At 41.9% G+C, this 16257-nt stretch overlaps 1 protein-coding gene across 2 annotated transcripts; it reads left to right on the top strand.

The window, feature by feature from the left end:
- Nucleotides 1–1255: 1255 nt before the first annotated feature.
- LOC120065641 (mitochondrial import receptor subunit TOM34-like) lies at nucleotides 1256–11094 on the top strand. 2 transcript variants are annotated; one of them, XM_039016705.1, is made up of 8 exons: nucleotides 1256–1339; nucleotides 1752–1891; nucleotides 8444–8543; nucleotides 9063–9215; nucleotides 9353–9507; nucleotides 9657–9804; nucleotides 9981–10107; nucleotides 10195–11094. In XM_039016705.1, the coding sequence occupies exons 2-8, from the start codon at nucleotides 1762–1764 to the stop codon at nucleotides 10294–10296; spliced, it is 915 nt and encodes a 304-aa protein (XP_038872633.1). In that variant the 5' UTR covers nucleotides 1256–1339; nucleotides 1752–1761; the 3' UTR covers nucleotides 10297–11094. The 2 variants fall into 2 exon arrangements, with proteins under 2 accessions (XP_038872633.1, XP_038872634.1); XM_039016706.1 differs by lacking the exon at nucleotides 1256–1339 and adding an exon at nucleotides 1370–1496.
- Nucleotides 11095–16257: the final 5163 nt, after the last annotated feature.

Below are 16257 nucleotides of genomic sequence, written 5' to 3'. Positions count from 1 at the left end.
TTACTTTAGATTTGTGTGTATTGTTGTGAATTGTTAGATAGTACTGTATTGTTGGAGCTAGGAGCACAAGCATTTCGCTCTACCCACAATAACATTGCTAAATATGTGTGTGAATGTGACCAATAATATTTGATTTGACTTGAAACACACCAAACATATGGAAACAACGTGTTTAACCCCGTTCGATTGATTACATCCCAGCCATTAAAATGAGCTCCTGCCACCAGCCTCCTCTGATATGTTCAATGTAACACTGAACGCTACAAAAAAATGATATTTTCCGTCATTAGTCAGACTTTTAAAAGCACACTAGATGGGGTAGTTGTTCAAAGTGAAATGTTTTAATAAATATGTTTCTCTTTTATTAATCATGTTCATTTTCTTATATATCTTGTAAACTCTGTTTACTTGGAAACTACAGGTGCTCCTGAGTAAAATGGACCCCCTTTTGCTGCAACACAATGTACAGAAATGGTGCAAAATGTATGTCCGACATGAAATATGGCCTCAAAATGAGCAGCGAAACTACTGGGGGTGTAAACTCTGTGGATTTGGAAATTAAAAGTGCTCTTGAGTAGAATGGACCCTCCCTTTTACAACGGCACAAGGTATAGATAATTTTGTACAGTGCAATATGTATGTCCAATATGAAGATTTTTTTTTATTTAAGTTGATGGGCCACTCTATAAGGGCCGCTAAATGAGCAGCGACACTCCTCTGGGTGTAAACTCTACGGATTTGAAAACCTCAAGTGCTCCTGAGTAGAATGGACCCCCTTTTACTGTGACACAACGTACAGATAATCTTGTACAGTGCAATACGTATGTCCAATATGAAAAAAAACATTGGATTTAAGTTGATGGCCCACTCTATAAGGGCTGCCAAATGAGCAGAGATGCTCCTCTGGGTGTAAACTCTGTGGATTTGGACACTAGAAGTGCTCCTGAGTAGAATGGACCGCCCTTTTACTGCAACACAACATACAGATAATTTTGTATGGTGCAATAAGTGATAGAAGTACACACACACAAACATTGTTGACCATTTAGGCTTGGAAAAAATATACATAAAAAAATAAATTGCATAACATAATATGGAAATATTCTTAATTATTATTTGTATGATAATTAGTATAAATTATATATATGTCGATAGTTGTGCACATTTTCATTATTCATTTACAAAGTATACAGAACGGAACTTTTACTCTGAATGATTCCACAAATCCGTGACCCGGAAGTACTTATTTGTTCTTGCCTTTTTCGATCACAGCGGTCTTGCCAACAACAGAAGTTAACGTGATTCTGAAAACCCACTGATCGCTGCTCGTGATTAGCTAGTAAGCGAGACACGTATTACACCTCTATAGCTAACTTGTTTAAGATCTTGGCTTTACTAGCTAACATTATTGTCTAGAAGATTTGCGGACGAGTACAGTAGATTATAGCTAGTTACACAACCGGCTTGCCCGGATATCAATATTCATTCAGTCACTGGTAAATTGAGACCTAGCTGGATACACTAATACTATGCTAGTTAGCTACTGTATTTTTAAGGAATTAGCTAAAATTATGCTGGCCAGATTATTCAAGGGAAGTATGTAGAAGCTAACGTTAGTTGGCTTGCTAAATTTAGTAGCTATGAACAATAACTTTTGTTTGCTGTAAAAGTTAGCTTGCTTGCTAGCCAAACGTAAAGCTAACGTTAGCCAACTAACGATATCTTGCAACTGTTTTTGTCATGTGTTACAGCAAAACAAAGATGTCACAGAAGCGTCGTTCCCAGTCTTGGACAGAGTTGAAACAAGCAGGCAACGAATTCTTTAAAACTGGACAGTATGGGGAGGCTGCTTCTATTTACAGCCAGGCTATCAAAGAAGTGGAGAAGTCAGGTAGGCAGCTAGCTAACAAGTCAGTCACAACAATGTGACCAGGCTACATGGTAGGGGACTACATTCAACGTTGGTTCTGGTGTTATACTTTGTATTCCATGTTATAGAGAAGCTTCTCAGGAACACATAGCACTATTTCATGAGGATAGGATTTACCATTGCTGAAATCTTATTTTCAAGTTACCGGAAAAGGTCAAGAAGGCAGTGGACAGGTCAAAGTTAATCCCTAGTCAATAATGGCACCAAAATACCTGGATTCTTAAATTCAACAGATTTTGTCCAATCTTTCAAGATAGGTTGGTCATATTGTTATGCCATTTTATGGGCTGATTTAGAACACAGAGGATTCAGATTAAAGTGAAATGTATTCAATTGAAATGTTATATTATGCAAATGAGGCACTTAATATACAAATCACTAAGGATCTATCATGGTCCACACACACAATGGTCATGAAGAGGATAGAACTGGCTCTTCCCCATCAGGAGGATGAAAAGATTTGGTATGGGCCCTCAGATCCTCAAAAAGTTATCCAGCTGTGCCATTGAGAGCTTTTTTTTTAACAATGCAAAACATACAAATGACAACGACCTCACCTTCCCAGACCCACCTGCTCTCACCCCCGTCTCAAGATTTCATATCACTCTCCTTCACATGCACCATTTTGTTTCTCAGTCACTGATGCGAGTTCATACAATTCCAAGTCTGGAAGGTAAAAAAAAACACCCTCAGACGTGATGTAAAACTTTCCTTTTTATTCCGTTTTATTTGCCCATATAAAGTCTTATGACCAGAGTATACTTTCAGTATACTTTTTAAAAGAATATCTTGGTATTACTGAAAATTAATATAAAAACTTTGGGAGCCATGCCATTCTGAAGAGGTTTATTCTACCTGTAAGATTTATGGGAAGATTGTTCCATTTAATTAGATCTGCTTTCATATTTTTGAGTAATGGGATAAAGTTATCTTTATACACTGTGTACAAAACCTTGGAAACACCTTACTAATATTGAGTTGCACCCCCTTTTGCCCTCAGAACAGCCTCAATTCGTCAGGGCATGTGCTCTACAAGTTGTCAAAAGCTTTACATAGGGATGCTGGCCCATGTTCACTCCCAATGCTTCCCACAGTTGTGTCAAGTTGGCTGGATGTCCTTTGCATAGTGGGTCATTCTTGATACACATGGGAAACTGTTGAGCGTGAAAAATCCAGCAGCGTTGCAGTTCTTGATACGCTCAAACCGGTGTGCCTGGAACCTACTACCATACCTTGTCAAAAGTACTTAAATCTTTTGTCTTGCCCATTCATCCTCTGAATGGCACACACACAATCCATGTCTCAAGGTTTAAAAATCCTTCTTTAAACTGTCTCCTCCCCTTCATCTACACTGATTTGAAGTGGATTTAACAAGTGACATCAATAAGGGATCATAGCTTTCACCCGATTCACCTGGTCAGTCTGTCATGGAAAGAGCACTTGTTTAATGTTTTTTACACTCAGCGTATATTTGTTGTTTGTGGTCACTAATAAGCATCCTAAGTATTTGATATTGTTTGTGGTCAACTTAATAGATTGCTGTAGATCATTAGTCTTCCTATTGACATTATTTTGTTTTTCCTCCCGGTGAATTTTATTAGTATTTTGAAAATAATTTTAGCAAGGGGGGCATTGTTTTTCAATATTGGTTACGTATAGCAGGACATAATCTGCAAATGCGTTTAGTTTATATTAATGTTTGCCAATACTGATACTTGTTACGCTTGGGTCCTGTTCTTTCTTTCAATTCTTTCAGCAAGAGATTCAGTTGCCAGTGCAAACAGGAGGGAGAGAGAGAAGACATGCCTTTCTTTTGCCCCTTTCTTAAGCAATTTAATCAGATAATGTGTTATTTGTGTCTATTTTTGCATCAGCACATTTATTATTTCAGCTGGAATAGCCATTCCAAAAATATCAAAAATAGCAATTTTTGATGAATCTATACTCTATATACAGTGCATTTGGAAAGATTTCCAGACATTTTGTTAAGTTACAGGCGTATTCTAAAATTGATTAAATAGTTTCCCCCGCTCATCAATCTACACACAAGACCTCATAATGACAAAGCAAAAACAGGTTTTTAGAAATGTTTGCAAATGTATTAAAAATAAACTGATATCACATTTACCTAAGTATTCACACCCTATACTCAGTACTTTGTTGAAGCACGTTTGTCAGCGATTACAGCCTTGAGTCTTCTTGGGTATGATGCTACAAGCTTGGCACACCTGTATTTGGGGAGTTTATCCCATTCTTCTCTGCAGATCCTCTCAAGCTCTGTGAGGTTGGATGGGGAGTGTCGCGGCACAGCTATTTTTAGGTCTCTCCAGAGATGTTCAATCAGGTTCAAGTCCAGGCTCTGGCTGTGCCACTCAAGGACATTCAGAGACTTGTCCCAAAGCCACTCCTGCATTGTCTTGGCTGTGTGTTTAGGGTCCTTGTCCTGTTGTAAGGGGAACCTTCACCCCAGTCTGAGGTCCTGAGCACTCTGGAGCAGGTTTTCATCAAGGATCTCTCTGTACTTTGCTCCATTCATCTTTCCCTCGATCCTGACTAGTCTCCTAGTCCCTGCCGCTGGAAAACATCCCCACAGCATGATGCTACCACCACCATGCCTCAAAGTAGAAATGGTGCCAGGTTTCCTCCAGACGTGACGCTTGGCATTGAGGCCAAAGAGTTCAATATTGGTTTCATCAGACCCGAGAATCTTGTTTCTCATGGTCGGAGAGTCCTTTAGGTGCTTTTTGGTGAACCAAGCGGGCTGTCGTGCCTTTTACTGAAGAGTTGCTTCTGTCTGGCCACTCTACCATAATGGCATGATTGGTGGAGTGCTGCAGAGATGGTTGTCCTTCTGGAAGATCCTCCCATCTCCACAGAGGAACTCTGGAGCTCTGTCAGAGGGACCGTTGCGTTCTTGGTCACCTCCCTGACCAAGGCCTCCCCTGATTGCTCAGTTTGGCCGGGCGGCCAGCTCTAGGAAGAGTCTTGGTGGTTACCCTTCTCCAGATCTGTGCCTCGTCACAATCCTGACTCGGAGCTCTACTGACAATTCCTTTGACCTCATGGCTTGGTTTTTGCTCTGACATGCGCTGTGGGACCTTATATAGAGACGTGTGTGCCTTTCCAAATCATGTCCAATCAATTGAGTGTACCAGAGTGGCACCTGAGCTCAATTTCGAGTCTTAGCAAAGGCTCTTAATACTTATGTAAATAAGGTATTTCTGTTTTTTATTTGTAATAAATTTGCTAACATTTCTAACAACCTGTTTTTCGCTTTGTCATTATGGAGTATTGTGTGTAGATTGAGGATTTTTTTTTATTTAATCCATTTTAGAATAAGACTAACGTAACAAAATGTGGAAAAAGTCAGTCTGAATACTTTCCCAATGTACTGTATACAAAGTATGTGGACACCCCTTCAAATTAGTGGATTTGGCTAGTTCAGCCACACCCCTTGCTGACAGGTGTATAAAATCGAGCACACCGCCATGCAAGCTCACAGAACGGGATTGCTGAAGTGTATAGCGTTTTTTTTAAAGTCTGTCCTTGGGAAGCAACGTCAGCACAAGAACTGTTCGTCGGGAGCTTCATGAAATGGGTTTCCATGGCTGATCAGCCGCACACAAGCCTAAGATCACCATGCGCAATACCAAGCATCGGCTGGAGTGGTGTAAAGCTCGCCGCCATTGGACTCTGGAGTAGTGGAAACGCATTCTTCGCTTCACAAATCTGGGTTTGGCAGATGCCAGGAGAACGCTACCTCTTCCAACTGTGTTGGAAGAGCAATAATGGTCTGGGGCTGTTTTTCATGGTTTGAGCTAGGCCCCTTAGTTCCAGTGAAGGGGAATCTTAAACACATACAGTGACATTCTATACGATTCTGTGCTTCCAACTTTGTGGCATGCCCTTTCCTGTTTCAGAATGACAATGCCCTCGTGCACAAAGCAAGGTCCAGACAGAAATGGTTTGTTGAGATCGGTGTGGAATAACTTGACTGGCATGCAAAGCCCTGGCCTCAACCTATTGAACACCTTTGGGATAAATTGGAACGCTGACTGCGAGCCAGGCCTAATCGCCCAATATCAGTGCCCGGCCTCACTAATGCTCTTGTGGCTGAATGGAAGCAAGTCCACGCAGCAATGTTCCAACATCTAGTGGAAACGGGGAACCAACTCCATATTAATGCCCATGATTTTGGAATGCGATGTTCGATGAGCAGGTGATTAGGCTATTGTGGATTGTGGCTTGTGGAATCCCAGTCCACAATCCCAGTGTGAAGTTGCTGGATATTAGCGGGAACTGGAACACTTTGTCGATCCAGAGCATCCCAAACCTGCTCAATGGGTGACATATCTGATGAGTATGCAGGCCATGGAAGAACTGGGACATTTTCAGCTTCCGGGAATTGTGTACCGATCCTTGCGACATGGGGCCATGCATTATCATGCTGAAACAGGAAGTGATGGCGGCGGATGAATGGCACGACAATGGACATCATGATCTCGTCACGGTGTTTCAGCATTCAAATTGCCATCGATAAAATGCTACGGTGTTCGTTGTCCGTAGTTTATGCCTCCCAATACCATAACCCCACCGCCACCATGGAGCACTCTGTTTGCAACGTTGATATCAGCGAACCGCTCACCCACACGACGCCATACATGCTGTCTGCCATCTGCCCGGTACAGTTGAAACCGGGATTCACCCATGAAAAGCACACTTCTCCAGCGTGCCATTGGCCATCGAAGGTGAGCATTTTCCCACTGAAGTCGGTTACGACGGCGAGCTGCAGTAAGGTTAAGACCCTGGTGAGGACGAGGAGCACGCAGATGAGCTTCCCGGAGACGGTTTCTGACAGTTTGTGCAGAAAATCTTCGGTTTTGCAAACCCACAGCTGCCCGCGTGGCTGGTCTCAGATGATATCACATGTGATGAAGTCGGATGTGGAGGTCCTGGGCTGGAGTGGTTTTACGTGGTCTGCGGTTGTGAGGCCGGTTGGACGTACTACCATGGTAGAAATTAACATTCAATTATTTGGCAACAGCTCTGGTGGACATTCCTGCAGTCAGCATGCCAATTTGCACACTCCCTCAACTTGAGACATCTGTGGCATTGTGTTGTGTGACACAACTGCACATTTTAGTGGACTTTTATTTTTTTACTTTTATTTTTATTATTACATTTTACTTTTTTATTATTTATCTGCATTGTTGGGAAGCATTTCACTATTAGTCTACACCTGTTGTTTACTAAGCATGTGACAAATAACATTTGATTTGAAATTAAGCATTACGGAATACATAATTTAAGCCCAATAATTGAAGGTAACCTAGTCATATTATTAACAAGACTTTATGCAAAGCTGAGAGTTTAACAATTTATGAAATTAGAATAAAACTTTATGTACTATCTTATGCAAATTAGATATTTAATATGCTAATGAATCTGTAAGAAAAGAAAAGAGAACAAATAAAGCCCATTCGTCTTTGTATCTTTCAGTGCATCTAGCCAGTGTATGGATTGGGGGTAGAAACTGTTCAGTGTCCTGTTGGTTCCAGACTTGGTACATCGGTACCGCTTGCTGTGCAGTTGCAGAGAGAACAGTCTATGACTTGGGTGGCTGGAGCTAGCCAGCTGCACAGAACGATAGATGGGACACATGTTCAATTAACTGCTATTTAGCAATGTTTATATCGATTGTAGGGCTGTAGCCACTGATTTCTGGTAGTTTTTACTTGAAATAATAAAACCATCAATCACAAAATTCGCAGCTGGCAAAATACAGTCAATGCCTCGCAGTGCTGCCGCTCGCCCAGCTCGTTGCCTCAGCAAACAGGCACTACCACGAACTGCGTCAGACACTCGCACTCCCACAAAACACGTTCCATATCCCACAGCTAACAAGCTAGCGCTCATCATTGAAATGGGAATGGCGACACGTGAATTCGGACCAATCCCCGACGACCTATACATAAACATAGCAACGAAACTCTACTTTGTAACATGATGTTTTTTTCGTGTCTCTGAAAACATAAATGACAGAAGCGAAGGAAAAACATTTCACTATATATTTCAGACAAAAGACGTCTGAAGACAGTGAAACACCCCCTACTTTCCCCTATTGATCTTGCTCTGATGTGTTGAGGAATAGCCATCGCAAATATACATACACAGAATTCGTGGGTTTCACAAAAAGGTTCTTAGCACGGGACTTTACATTTGTGCTCATATCGCGTAAATATAATATCGCACAGTATTGGGATTTTTAGACATGGGTAACAACTGCCACATGAACGTTTTCAAGTTATTTATTTTGTATTTTGACGACCACATTATTGAACAGATGTGTTTATTGCGTTTCTTTTGGTACAATTCTCGCATAGCGTCCATTGTTTGTCGCGTCACCTAACACCATATACATGTGTTTTATATTGTGCGTAATTGAAGTCTTCTAAAACCAGAACAAGCTTTCCATGTTCTGATACATTGTTATCACTGTAAATTCATTTGCAGGAAAGAAGAATCCAGAGGATCTTAGTATCCTGTATTCTAACCGTGCAGCCAGTTATCTGAAGGATGGAAATTGTTGGGAGTGTGTGAAGGACTGTACAGTGTAAGTAGCCTACATTATGGACATATGTTTTGTGGTAGGCCATGAAGGCCTATTTCTTCGGCTCTACAGTTGGTTCATACTGCTGCAGTAACACTCCTACCTAAAACATATTGGAATGAAACTGGCCGCGCTTATAAACCCAGGGTCGTTACAATATCAACATAATCTTTTCCCAATATACTGTAGCTCATTACTTTGTCCGGTGTTGCTTAGATTGTCTTTCTTTGTCCATACTACTGCAATAACACTCCTACCCTAAAACTTATCAACATAACATTTTCCCAATTTACTGTAACTCATTACTTTGAAACTCATTACTTTGTCCAGTGTTGCTTAGGTTCTGTTCTGTCATTCCTTGTCCATACTACTGCAGAAACACTCATACCTAAAACATATCACGATAATCTTTTTCCAATATACTCGAGTAGCACATTACTTCGTCTGTTGTATAGGTTCTCCGGTTTTCTTTGTCCATACTACTGCAACAACACTGCTACCTAAAAATGTTTTATTTTATAGATCTCTTGACCTAGTTCCGTTTGGCATCAAGCCTCTCCTTCGCCGGGCTGCAGCGTATGAAGCATTGGAGAGATACAGATTAGCCTATGTGGACTACAAGACGGCCTTACAGATCGACTGTAACATACCTGCAGCCCATGATGGTACCAGCAGGTATAACATGTTGCACAAATCCATTTTCACTTACAAAAACCCTTTAAAGTCCTTTAACTTCTGAGAACTTCTGTCATATATAGGGGACATAATCAAGATAGTGGAATGTACAACTTGTTCACCCTCTTTCCTTCTAGAATGACGAAGTGTCTGACAGAGGTGGATGGACTCTCATGGCGAGAGAAGCTCCCACTTATTCCCACTGTTCCGATGGCCGTCAAAGAAAAATTGTCTCTGGCAACAAGCCAACAAACAACGCAACACAATGGCACCAGAGAAAATAAGAAATCTGGTTGGTCTTTCATAGGATTCAGTCTCTCAAATATGAGTAGAAACACAAAATGCTGTTAATAATTTGGCTATTACTATTGGATTCTCATCTTTGTACAACTTGGAACAGATGTACAGTCAATAATAAGATGTATCATTTATTTTTTTCAGTCCCAGGAGAGGTTTCCATTAAAAAAGCCCTAACCCTGAAAGAGGAAGGCAATGCGCAGGTGAAAAAAGGAGAGTACAAGAAAGCCATAGAGAAATACACTCAGAGCCTCAAACACAATTCCTCAGAAATCACAACCTACACAAATAGGTGAGACTAATAATGTCTATCTGGTGTGTAGACAAATGCCAACAAACCCTTGGGAGTGGTATTCCCAACTCTGCATTGTTATATAGTTCTGTGAAATGTTATTGCCCAGCTCCTGTTGTACAAGGGATGTGCATAATTCCTATATGGGACTAATTTGTGCCTTTTGTACTAAATAGGGCACTTTGCTACCTCTCTGTGAAGATGTACAAGGAGGCACTGCAAGATTGTGAAGAGGCCCTGCGACTCGACTCCGCTAATATCAAGGCACTGTACAGACGAGCACAGGCACACAAGGAGCTGAAAGTGAGAGCCTTGCTGATGAACAAAAAATTGTTAGTACATTGTATGGAGTTTTTGCATTTTGTTTGATGTGTTCATTTTGCCTTTCAGGACTACAAAGCTTGCATTGAAGATCTAAACAGCTTGCTGAAAGTTGAGCCAAAGAACACAGCCGGACAGAATTTACTGCTGGAAGTGCAAAAGAAGAAATGAGCTTGTGATTCGGATGGTTGCCTGTGGATGTGAAGGAGCCTACGCTGACCTGGTGTACATGCCTGAAGTGCCTGTATTCACTCACAGAAGCAGGTTTTCCAATCTATTTCCTGGCCTGTTTAACTTAAATCCACTCAAGATGGAGTATTGCTTTGACTACTACAGAGGAAGCACAGTCAATGCAGTGCATATTTAGCCTTCATATACATCATGCAATCACTGCATGAAATAGCATTCAACCATTGTTTCACAAGGACTATGCATTTGTATGTATTTCCACTAGCATAAGAGATTTTCACGATCAAATACTGTTGTAGTTGAAGATATAATTCACCCAAATTACAAAATTACATTGGTTTACTTACAGACTTACTCTGTAAGCATTCTATGGACGAGGTAGGACAGCAATTCATGCATTGTTTTTTGTTTACCTGGTCACTATTTCAAATGCTAACTTTTTAGCATTTATGGCACAAATCCAATGCAAGTCAATCGTACCTATATTAGCATTCTCGCACTTAATGTCCAAATCATTTTAAGTAACTTATTTGAGTTACACAATCAATATTTAGATACTTTAGGATGATTTGGACATAAAGCATGAAAATTCTAATATAAGCACCTATTTATATTATCTTTAATACATCTATAGGTAAACTATCCCTTTAAGATCGTAGTTATCTTGGGCTTCCGAGTGGCACAGAGGTCTAAGGCACTGCATCTAAGGCACTGCGTGATTGGGAGTCCCATAGGGCGGCGCACAATTGGCCCAGCGTCGTCCGGGTTTGGCCGGTGTAGGCCGTCATTGTAAGTAAGAATTTGTTCTTAACTGACTTGCCTAGTTTAAATAAAGGTTAAATAAAAAAAAATCTTAACATTTTATGGGTATTTTCATTGAGTCGAGGAAAGTAACACTATACCAGAGAAAGAGATAGTTACCGTATTATTGTGATTTTAAGACCATATTGAAACATCATTACCACCTGTATCACCGAACATGCTGACAATTCTATCAGTAATGCATAATCTTTAGATGTCATTTTTTTCGCTGATTAGGATTCAGGAAACAAACGGAACAAATCAAACTCTCATCCTCCCTGATGGGGGCTGAATTGGATGATACCAGTTGTGAAACTAGTTGTTTTCCATTGTCTAGTTGTTGCTTCAATTACGGAATGTTTGAACATCTTTTTCCAAATGCACGTATCCTACATGGTCAAAGTATGTGGACACCTGCTCGTCTAACATCTCTTTCCAAAATCATAAGCATTAATATGAATTTGGTCCCCCCTTTGCTTCTATAACAGCCATTCATCTTCTGGGAAGGCTTTCCACTAGATGTTGGAACATTGCTGCAGGGACTTGCTTCCATTCATCCACACAAGCATTAGTGAGGTCGGGTAGTGATGTTGGGCGATTAGGCCTGTCTCACTGTTGGTGTTGCAATCCATTCCAAAGGTGTTCGATGGGGTTGACATCAGTGCTCTGTGTAGGCCAGTCAAGGTCTTCCACACTGATCTTGACAAACCATTTCTGTGTGGACATCGCATTATACTCAGGGGCATTGTCATACTGAAACAGGAAAGAGCCTTCCCCAAACTGTCACAAAGTTGGAAGCACAGAATTGTCTTGAATGTCATTGTATGCTGTAGCGTTAAGATTCCCCTTCACTGGAATTAAGGGGGCTAGCCCGAACCATGAAAAACAGCCCCAGACCATTATTCCTCCTCCACCAAACTTTGCAGTTGGCACTATGCAGTCGGGCAGGTAGTGTTCTCCTGGCATCCACCGAACCCAGATTCTTTCATCCGACTACCAGATGGTGAAGCGTGATTAATCATTCCATAGAACGCGTTTCCACTTCTCCAGAGTCCAATGGTGGCGAGCTTTACACCACTCCAGCCGACGCTTGACATTGCGCATGGTGATCATAGGCTTGTGTGCGGCTGCTCGGCCATGGAAACCCATTTCATGAAGCTCCCGTTGAACAGTTCTTGTTCTTCTTGACGTTGCTTCCAGAGGCAGTTTGGAACTCTGTAGTGAGTGTTGCAACCGAGAACATATGATTTTTACGTGCTTTAGCATTCGGCTGTCCTGTTCTGTGAGTTTGTGAGGCCTACCACTTCGCGGCTGTGCCGTTGTTGCACCTAAATGTTTCCACTTTATAATAACAGCACTTACAGTTGACCAGGGCAGCTCTAGCAGGGTAGAAATTTGAGGAACTGACTTGTTTGAAAGGTGGCATCCTATGGCGGTGCCACGTTGGTCACAGAGTTCTTCAATACAGGCCATTCTACTACCAATGTGTCTTTTAATTTTTTTCATTTCACCTTTATTTAACCAGGTAGGCCAGTTGAGAACAAGTTCTCATTTACAACTGCGAACTGGCCAAGATAAAGCAAAGCAGTGCGACACAAACAACACAGAGTTACACATGGAATAAACAAACGTACAGTCAATAACACAATAGAAAAGTCTATATACAGTGTGTGCAAATGAAGTAAGATTAGGGAGGTAAGGCAATAAATAGGCCATAGTGGTGAAATAATTACAATTTAGCAATTAAACATGGGAGTGATGGATGAGCAGAAGATGAATGTGCAAGTAGAGATACTGGGGTGCAAAGGCGCAACAACAAAAATAATAACAATATGGGGATGAGGTAGTTGGGTGGGCTATTTACAAATGGGCTATGTACAGGTGCAATGATCTGTAAGCTGCTCTGACAGCTGATGCTTAAAGTTAGTGAGGGAGATATGAGTCTCCAGCTTCAGTGATTTTTGCAATTCGTTCCAGTCATTGGGAGCAGAGAATTGGAAGGAAAGGCTTTGGGAGTTGGCTTGGGGGGTGACCAGTGAAATATACCTGCTGGAGCGCGTGCTACGGGTGGGTGCTGCAATGGTGACCAGTGAGCTGAGATAAAACGGGGCTTTACCTAGCAATATGAGTCTCCAGCTTCAGTGATTTTTGCAATTTGTTCCAGTCATTGGCAGCAGAGAATTGGAAGGAAAGGCTTTGGGAGTTGGTTTTGGGGGTGACCAGTGAAATAAACCTGCTGGAGCGCGTGCTACGGGTGGGTGCTGCTATGGTGACCAGTGAGCTGAGATAAGACAGGGCTTTACTTAGCAAAGACTTATAGATGACCTGGAGCCAGTGGGTTTGGCGACGAATATGAAGCGAGGGCCAGCCAACGAGAGCATACAGGTCGCAGTGGTGGGTAGTATATGGGGCTTTGGTGACAAAATGGATGGCACTTTGATAGACTGCATCCAATTTGCTGAATAGAGTGTTGGAGGCTATTTTGTAAATGACATCGCCGAAGTCAAGGATCGGAGGGATAGTCAGTTTTACGAGGGTATGCTTGGCAGCATCAAATCAAATTTATTTATATAGCCCTTCTTACATCAGCTGATATCTCAAAGTGCTGTACAGAAACCCAGCCTAAAACCCCAAACAGCAAGCAATGCAGGTGTAGAAGCACGGTGGCTAGGAAAAACTCCCTAGAAAGGCCAAAACCTAGGAAGAAACCTAGAGAGGAACCAGGCTATGAGGGCTGGCCAGCCCTCTTCTGGCTGTGCCGGGTGGAGATTATAACAGAACATGGCCAAGATGTTCAAATGTTCATAAATGACCAGCATGGTCAAATAATAATAATCACAGTAGTTGTCGAGGGTGCAGCAAGTCAGCACCTCAGGAGTAAATGTCAGTTGGCTTTTCATAGCCGATCATTAAGAGTATCTCTACCGCTCCTGCTGTCTCTAGAGAGTTGAAAACAGCAGGTCTGGGACAGGTAGCACGTCCGGTGAACAGGTCAGGGTTCCATAGCCGCAGGCAGAACAGTTGAAACTGGAGCAGCAGCATGAGTGAAGGATGCTTTGTTGCGACATTGGAAGCCGATTCTAGATTTAATTTTGGATTGGAGATGCTTGATGTGAGTCTGGAAGGAGAGTTTGCAGTCTAACCAGACACCTGGGTGTTTGTAGTTGTCCACATATTCTAAGAAACGTCCAGAGTAGTGATGCTACTCGGGTGGGAGGATGCGGGAAGCAGTCGGTTGAAAAGCATGCACTTAGTTTTACTTGCATTTAAGAGCAGTTGGAGGCCACGGAAGTAGAGTTGTATGGCATTGAAGCTTGTCTGGAGGTTTGTTAACACAGTGTCCAAAGAAGGGCCAGAAGTATACAGAATGGTGTCGTCTGCGTAGAGGTGGATCAGAGAATCACCAGCAGCAAGAGCGACATCATTGATGTATACAGAGAAAAAAGTGGTCCCGAAAATTGAACCCTGGGGCACCCCCATAGAGACTGCCAGAGGTCCGGACAACAGGCCCTCCGATTTGACACACTGAACTCTCTGAACCAGGCGAGGCAGTCATTTGAGAAACCAAGGCTGTTGAGGCTGCCGATAAGAATGCGGTGATTGACAGAGTCGAAAGCCTTGGCCAGGTCGATGAAGACGGCTGCACAGTATTGTCTTTTGTCAATGGTGGTTATGATATTGTTTAGTACCTTGAGCTTGGTGGCCTTCCTAAGCCAGGATTCAGACACGGCTAGGACATCAGGGTTGGCGGACTTTGCTAAAGCAGTGAATAGAACAAACTTAGGGAGGAGGCTTCTGATGTTAACATGCAAGAAACCAAGGCTTTTACGGTTACAGAAGTCAACAAATGATAGCGCCTGGGGAGTAGGTGTAGTACTAGGGGCTACAGGGCCTGGGTTTACCTCTACATCACCAGAGGAACAGAGGAGTCGGATAAGGGTACGGCTAAAGGCTATAAGAACTGCTTGTCTAGTGCATTTGGAACAGAGAATTAAAGGAGCAGATTTCTGGGCATGGTAGAATAGATTCAAGGCATAATGTACTGTACAGGGGTATGGTAGGATGTGAGTACAGTGGAGGTAAACCTATGCGTTGGGTGACGATAAGAGAGGTTGTCTCTGGAGGCGTCAGTTAACCTAGGTGAGGTTTCCGCATGAGTGTGGGGTGGGACAAAAGAGCCATCTAAGGCATTTTGAGCGGGACTGAGGGCTCTACAGTGAAATAAAACAATGAAGATTGCATGGCTGTCTATGGAGATTGCATGGCTGTGTGCTCGATTTTATACACCTGTCAGCAACGGGTGTGGCTGAAATAGCTGAATCCACTAATTTGAAGGGGTGTCCACATACTTTTGTATATAGCTGAATCCACCAATTTGAAGGGGTGTCCACATACTTCTGTATATAGGGTGTATGTAGATGCTGGAGATAACTAATATAATGTTGAAAAGTTGTGGAGTTGCACTTTAAGGTTTAATCATAGGCTGGCTATGTCACCCAATTCCAGGTCACTAAGGGTATACGCCATAACATTTCTACATGCATGCTAATGTGAATAATGTATGAGATGTATCAAATAGGCTATGTAGTAGTAGGAATTAAATTGAGAGAAAATACATTATTTATTTGAAGCTATCCATTTGAAGTTGCTTGATAGTGTAACTGTCAAGAGTGGTCAGCCAAGCCACTTTATGCTGATTGGTTCTTGTTCTCAGAAGTTGAAAATCTATATAATAATACTGTAAGCCACTTAACTGTGGGGAAACTATGCAGATTTTCTTAATTTTAGGTTCGCTGACTAAATTATTTTCAGCTGTGTTTTTTATTTTTGTTTATTTTATCTTCAACTGCATATCTCATGACCCACTGCCCTGTTTTCCCCAACTAACCCCTCAAACCTTTAAAAAAAAAAAATGCTGTCAAATAATGCAAGGTACATACTATACTGGGTTCATGGTTGGCCTATCACAACATTTAATTTTAAAGAGAAAGCAAGTGCCATGATGATCCCATAGGAAATAAGCAGTGTTGGGGAGTTGAACGGTAAAACTCCCTAAATAGGAAAAATCCATGAGAGTAACCAGACTTCAAAGAGGGAGCCCCACAGAAATGACTCAATCTCAAGGGGAAGCCCATCCTCAGA

This window comes from Salvelinus namaycush, chromosome 20 (assembly GCF_016432855.1).
Source record: "Salvelinus namaycush isolate Seneca chromosome 20, SaNama_1.0, whole genome shotgun sequence".
Lineage (NCBI taxonomy): Eukaryota > Metazoa > Chordata > Actinopteri > Salmoniformes > Salmonidae > Salvelinus > Salvelinus namaycush.
This window is presented reverse-complemented; position numbering and strand designations above follow the sequence as displayed.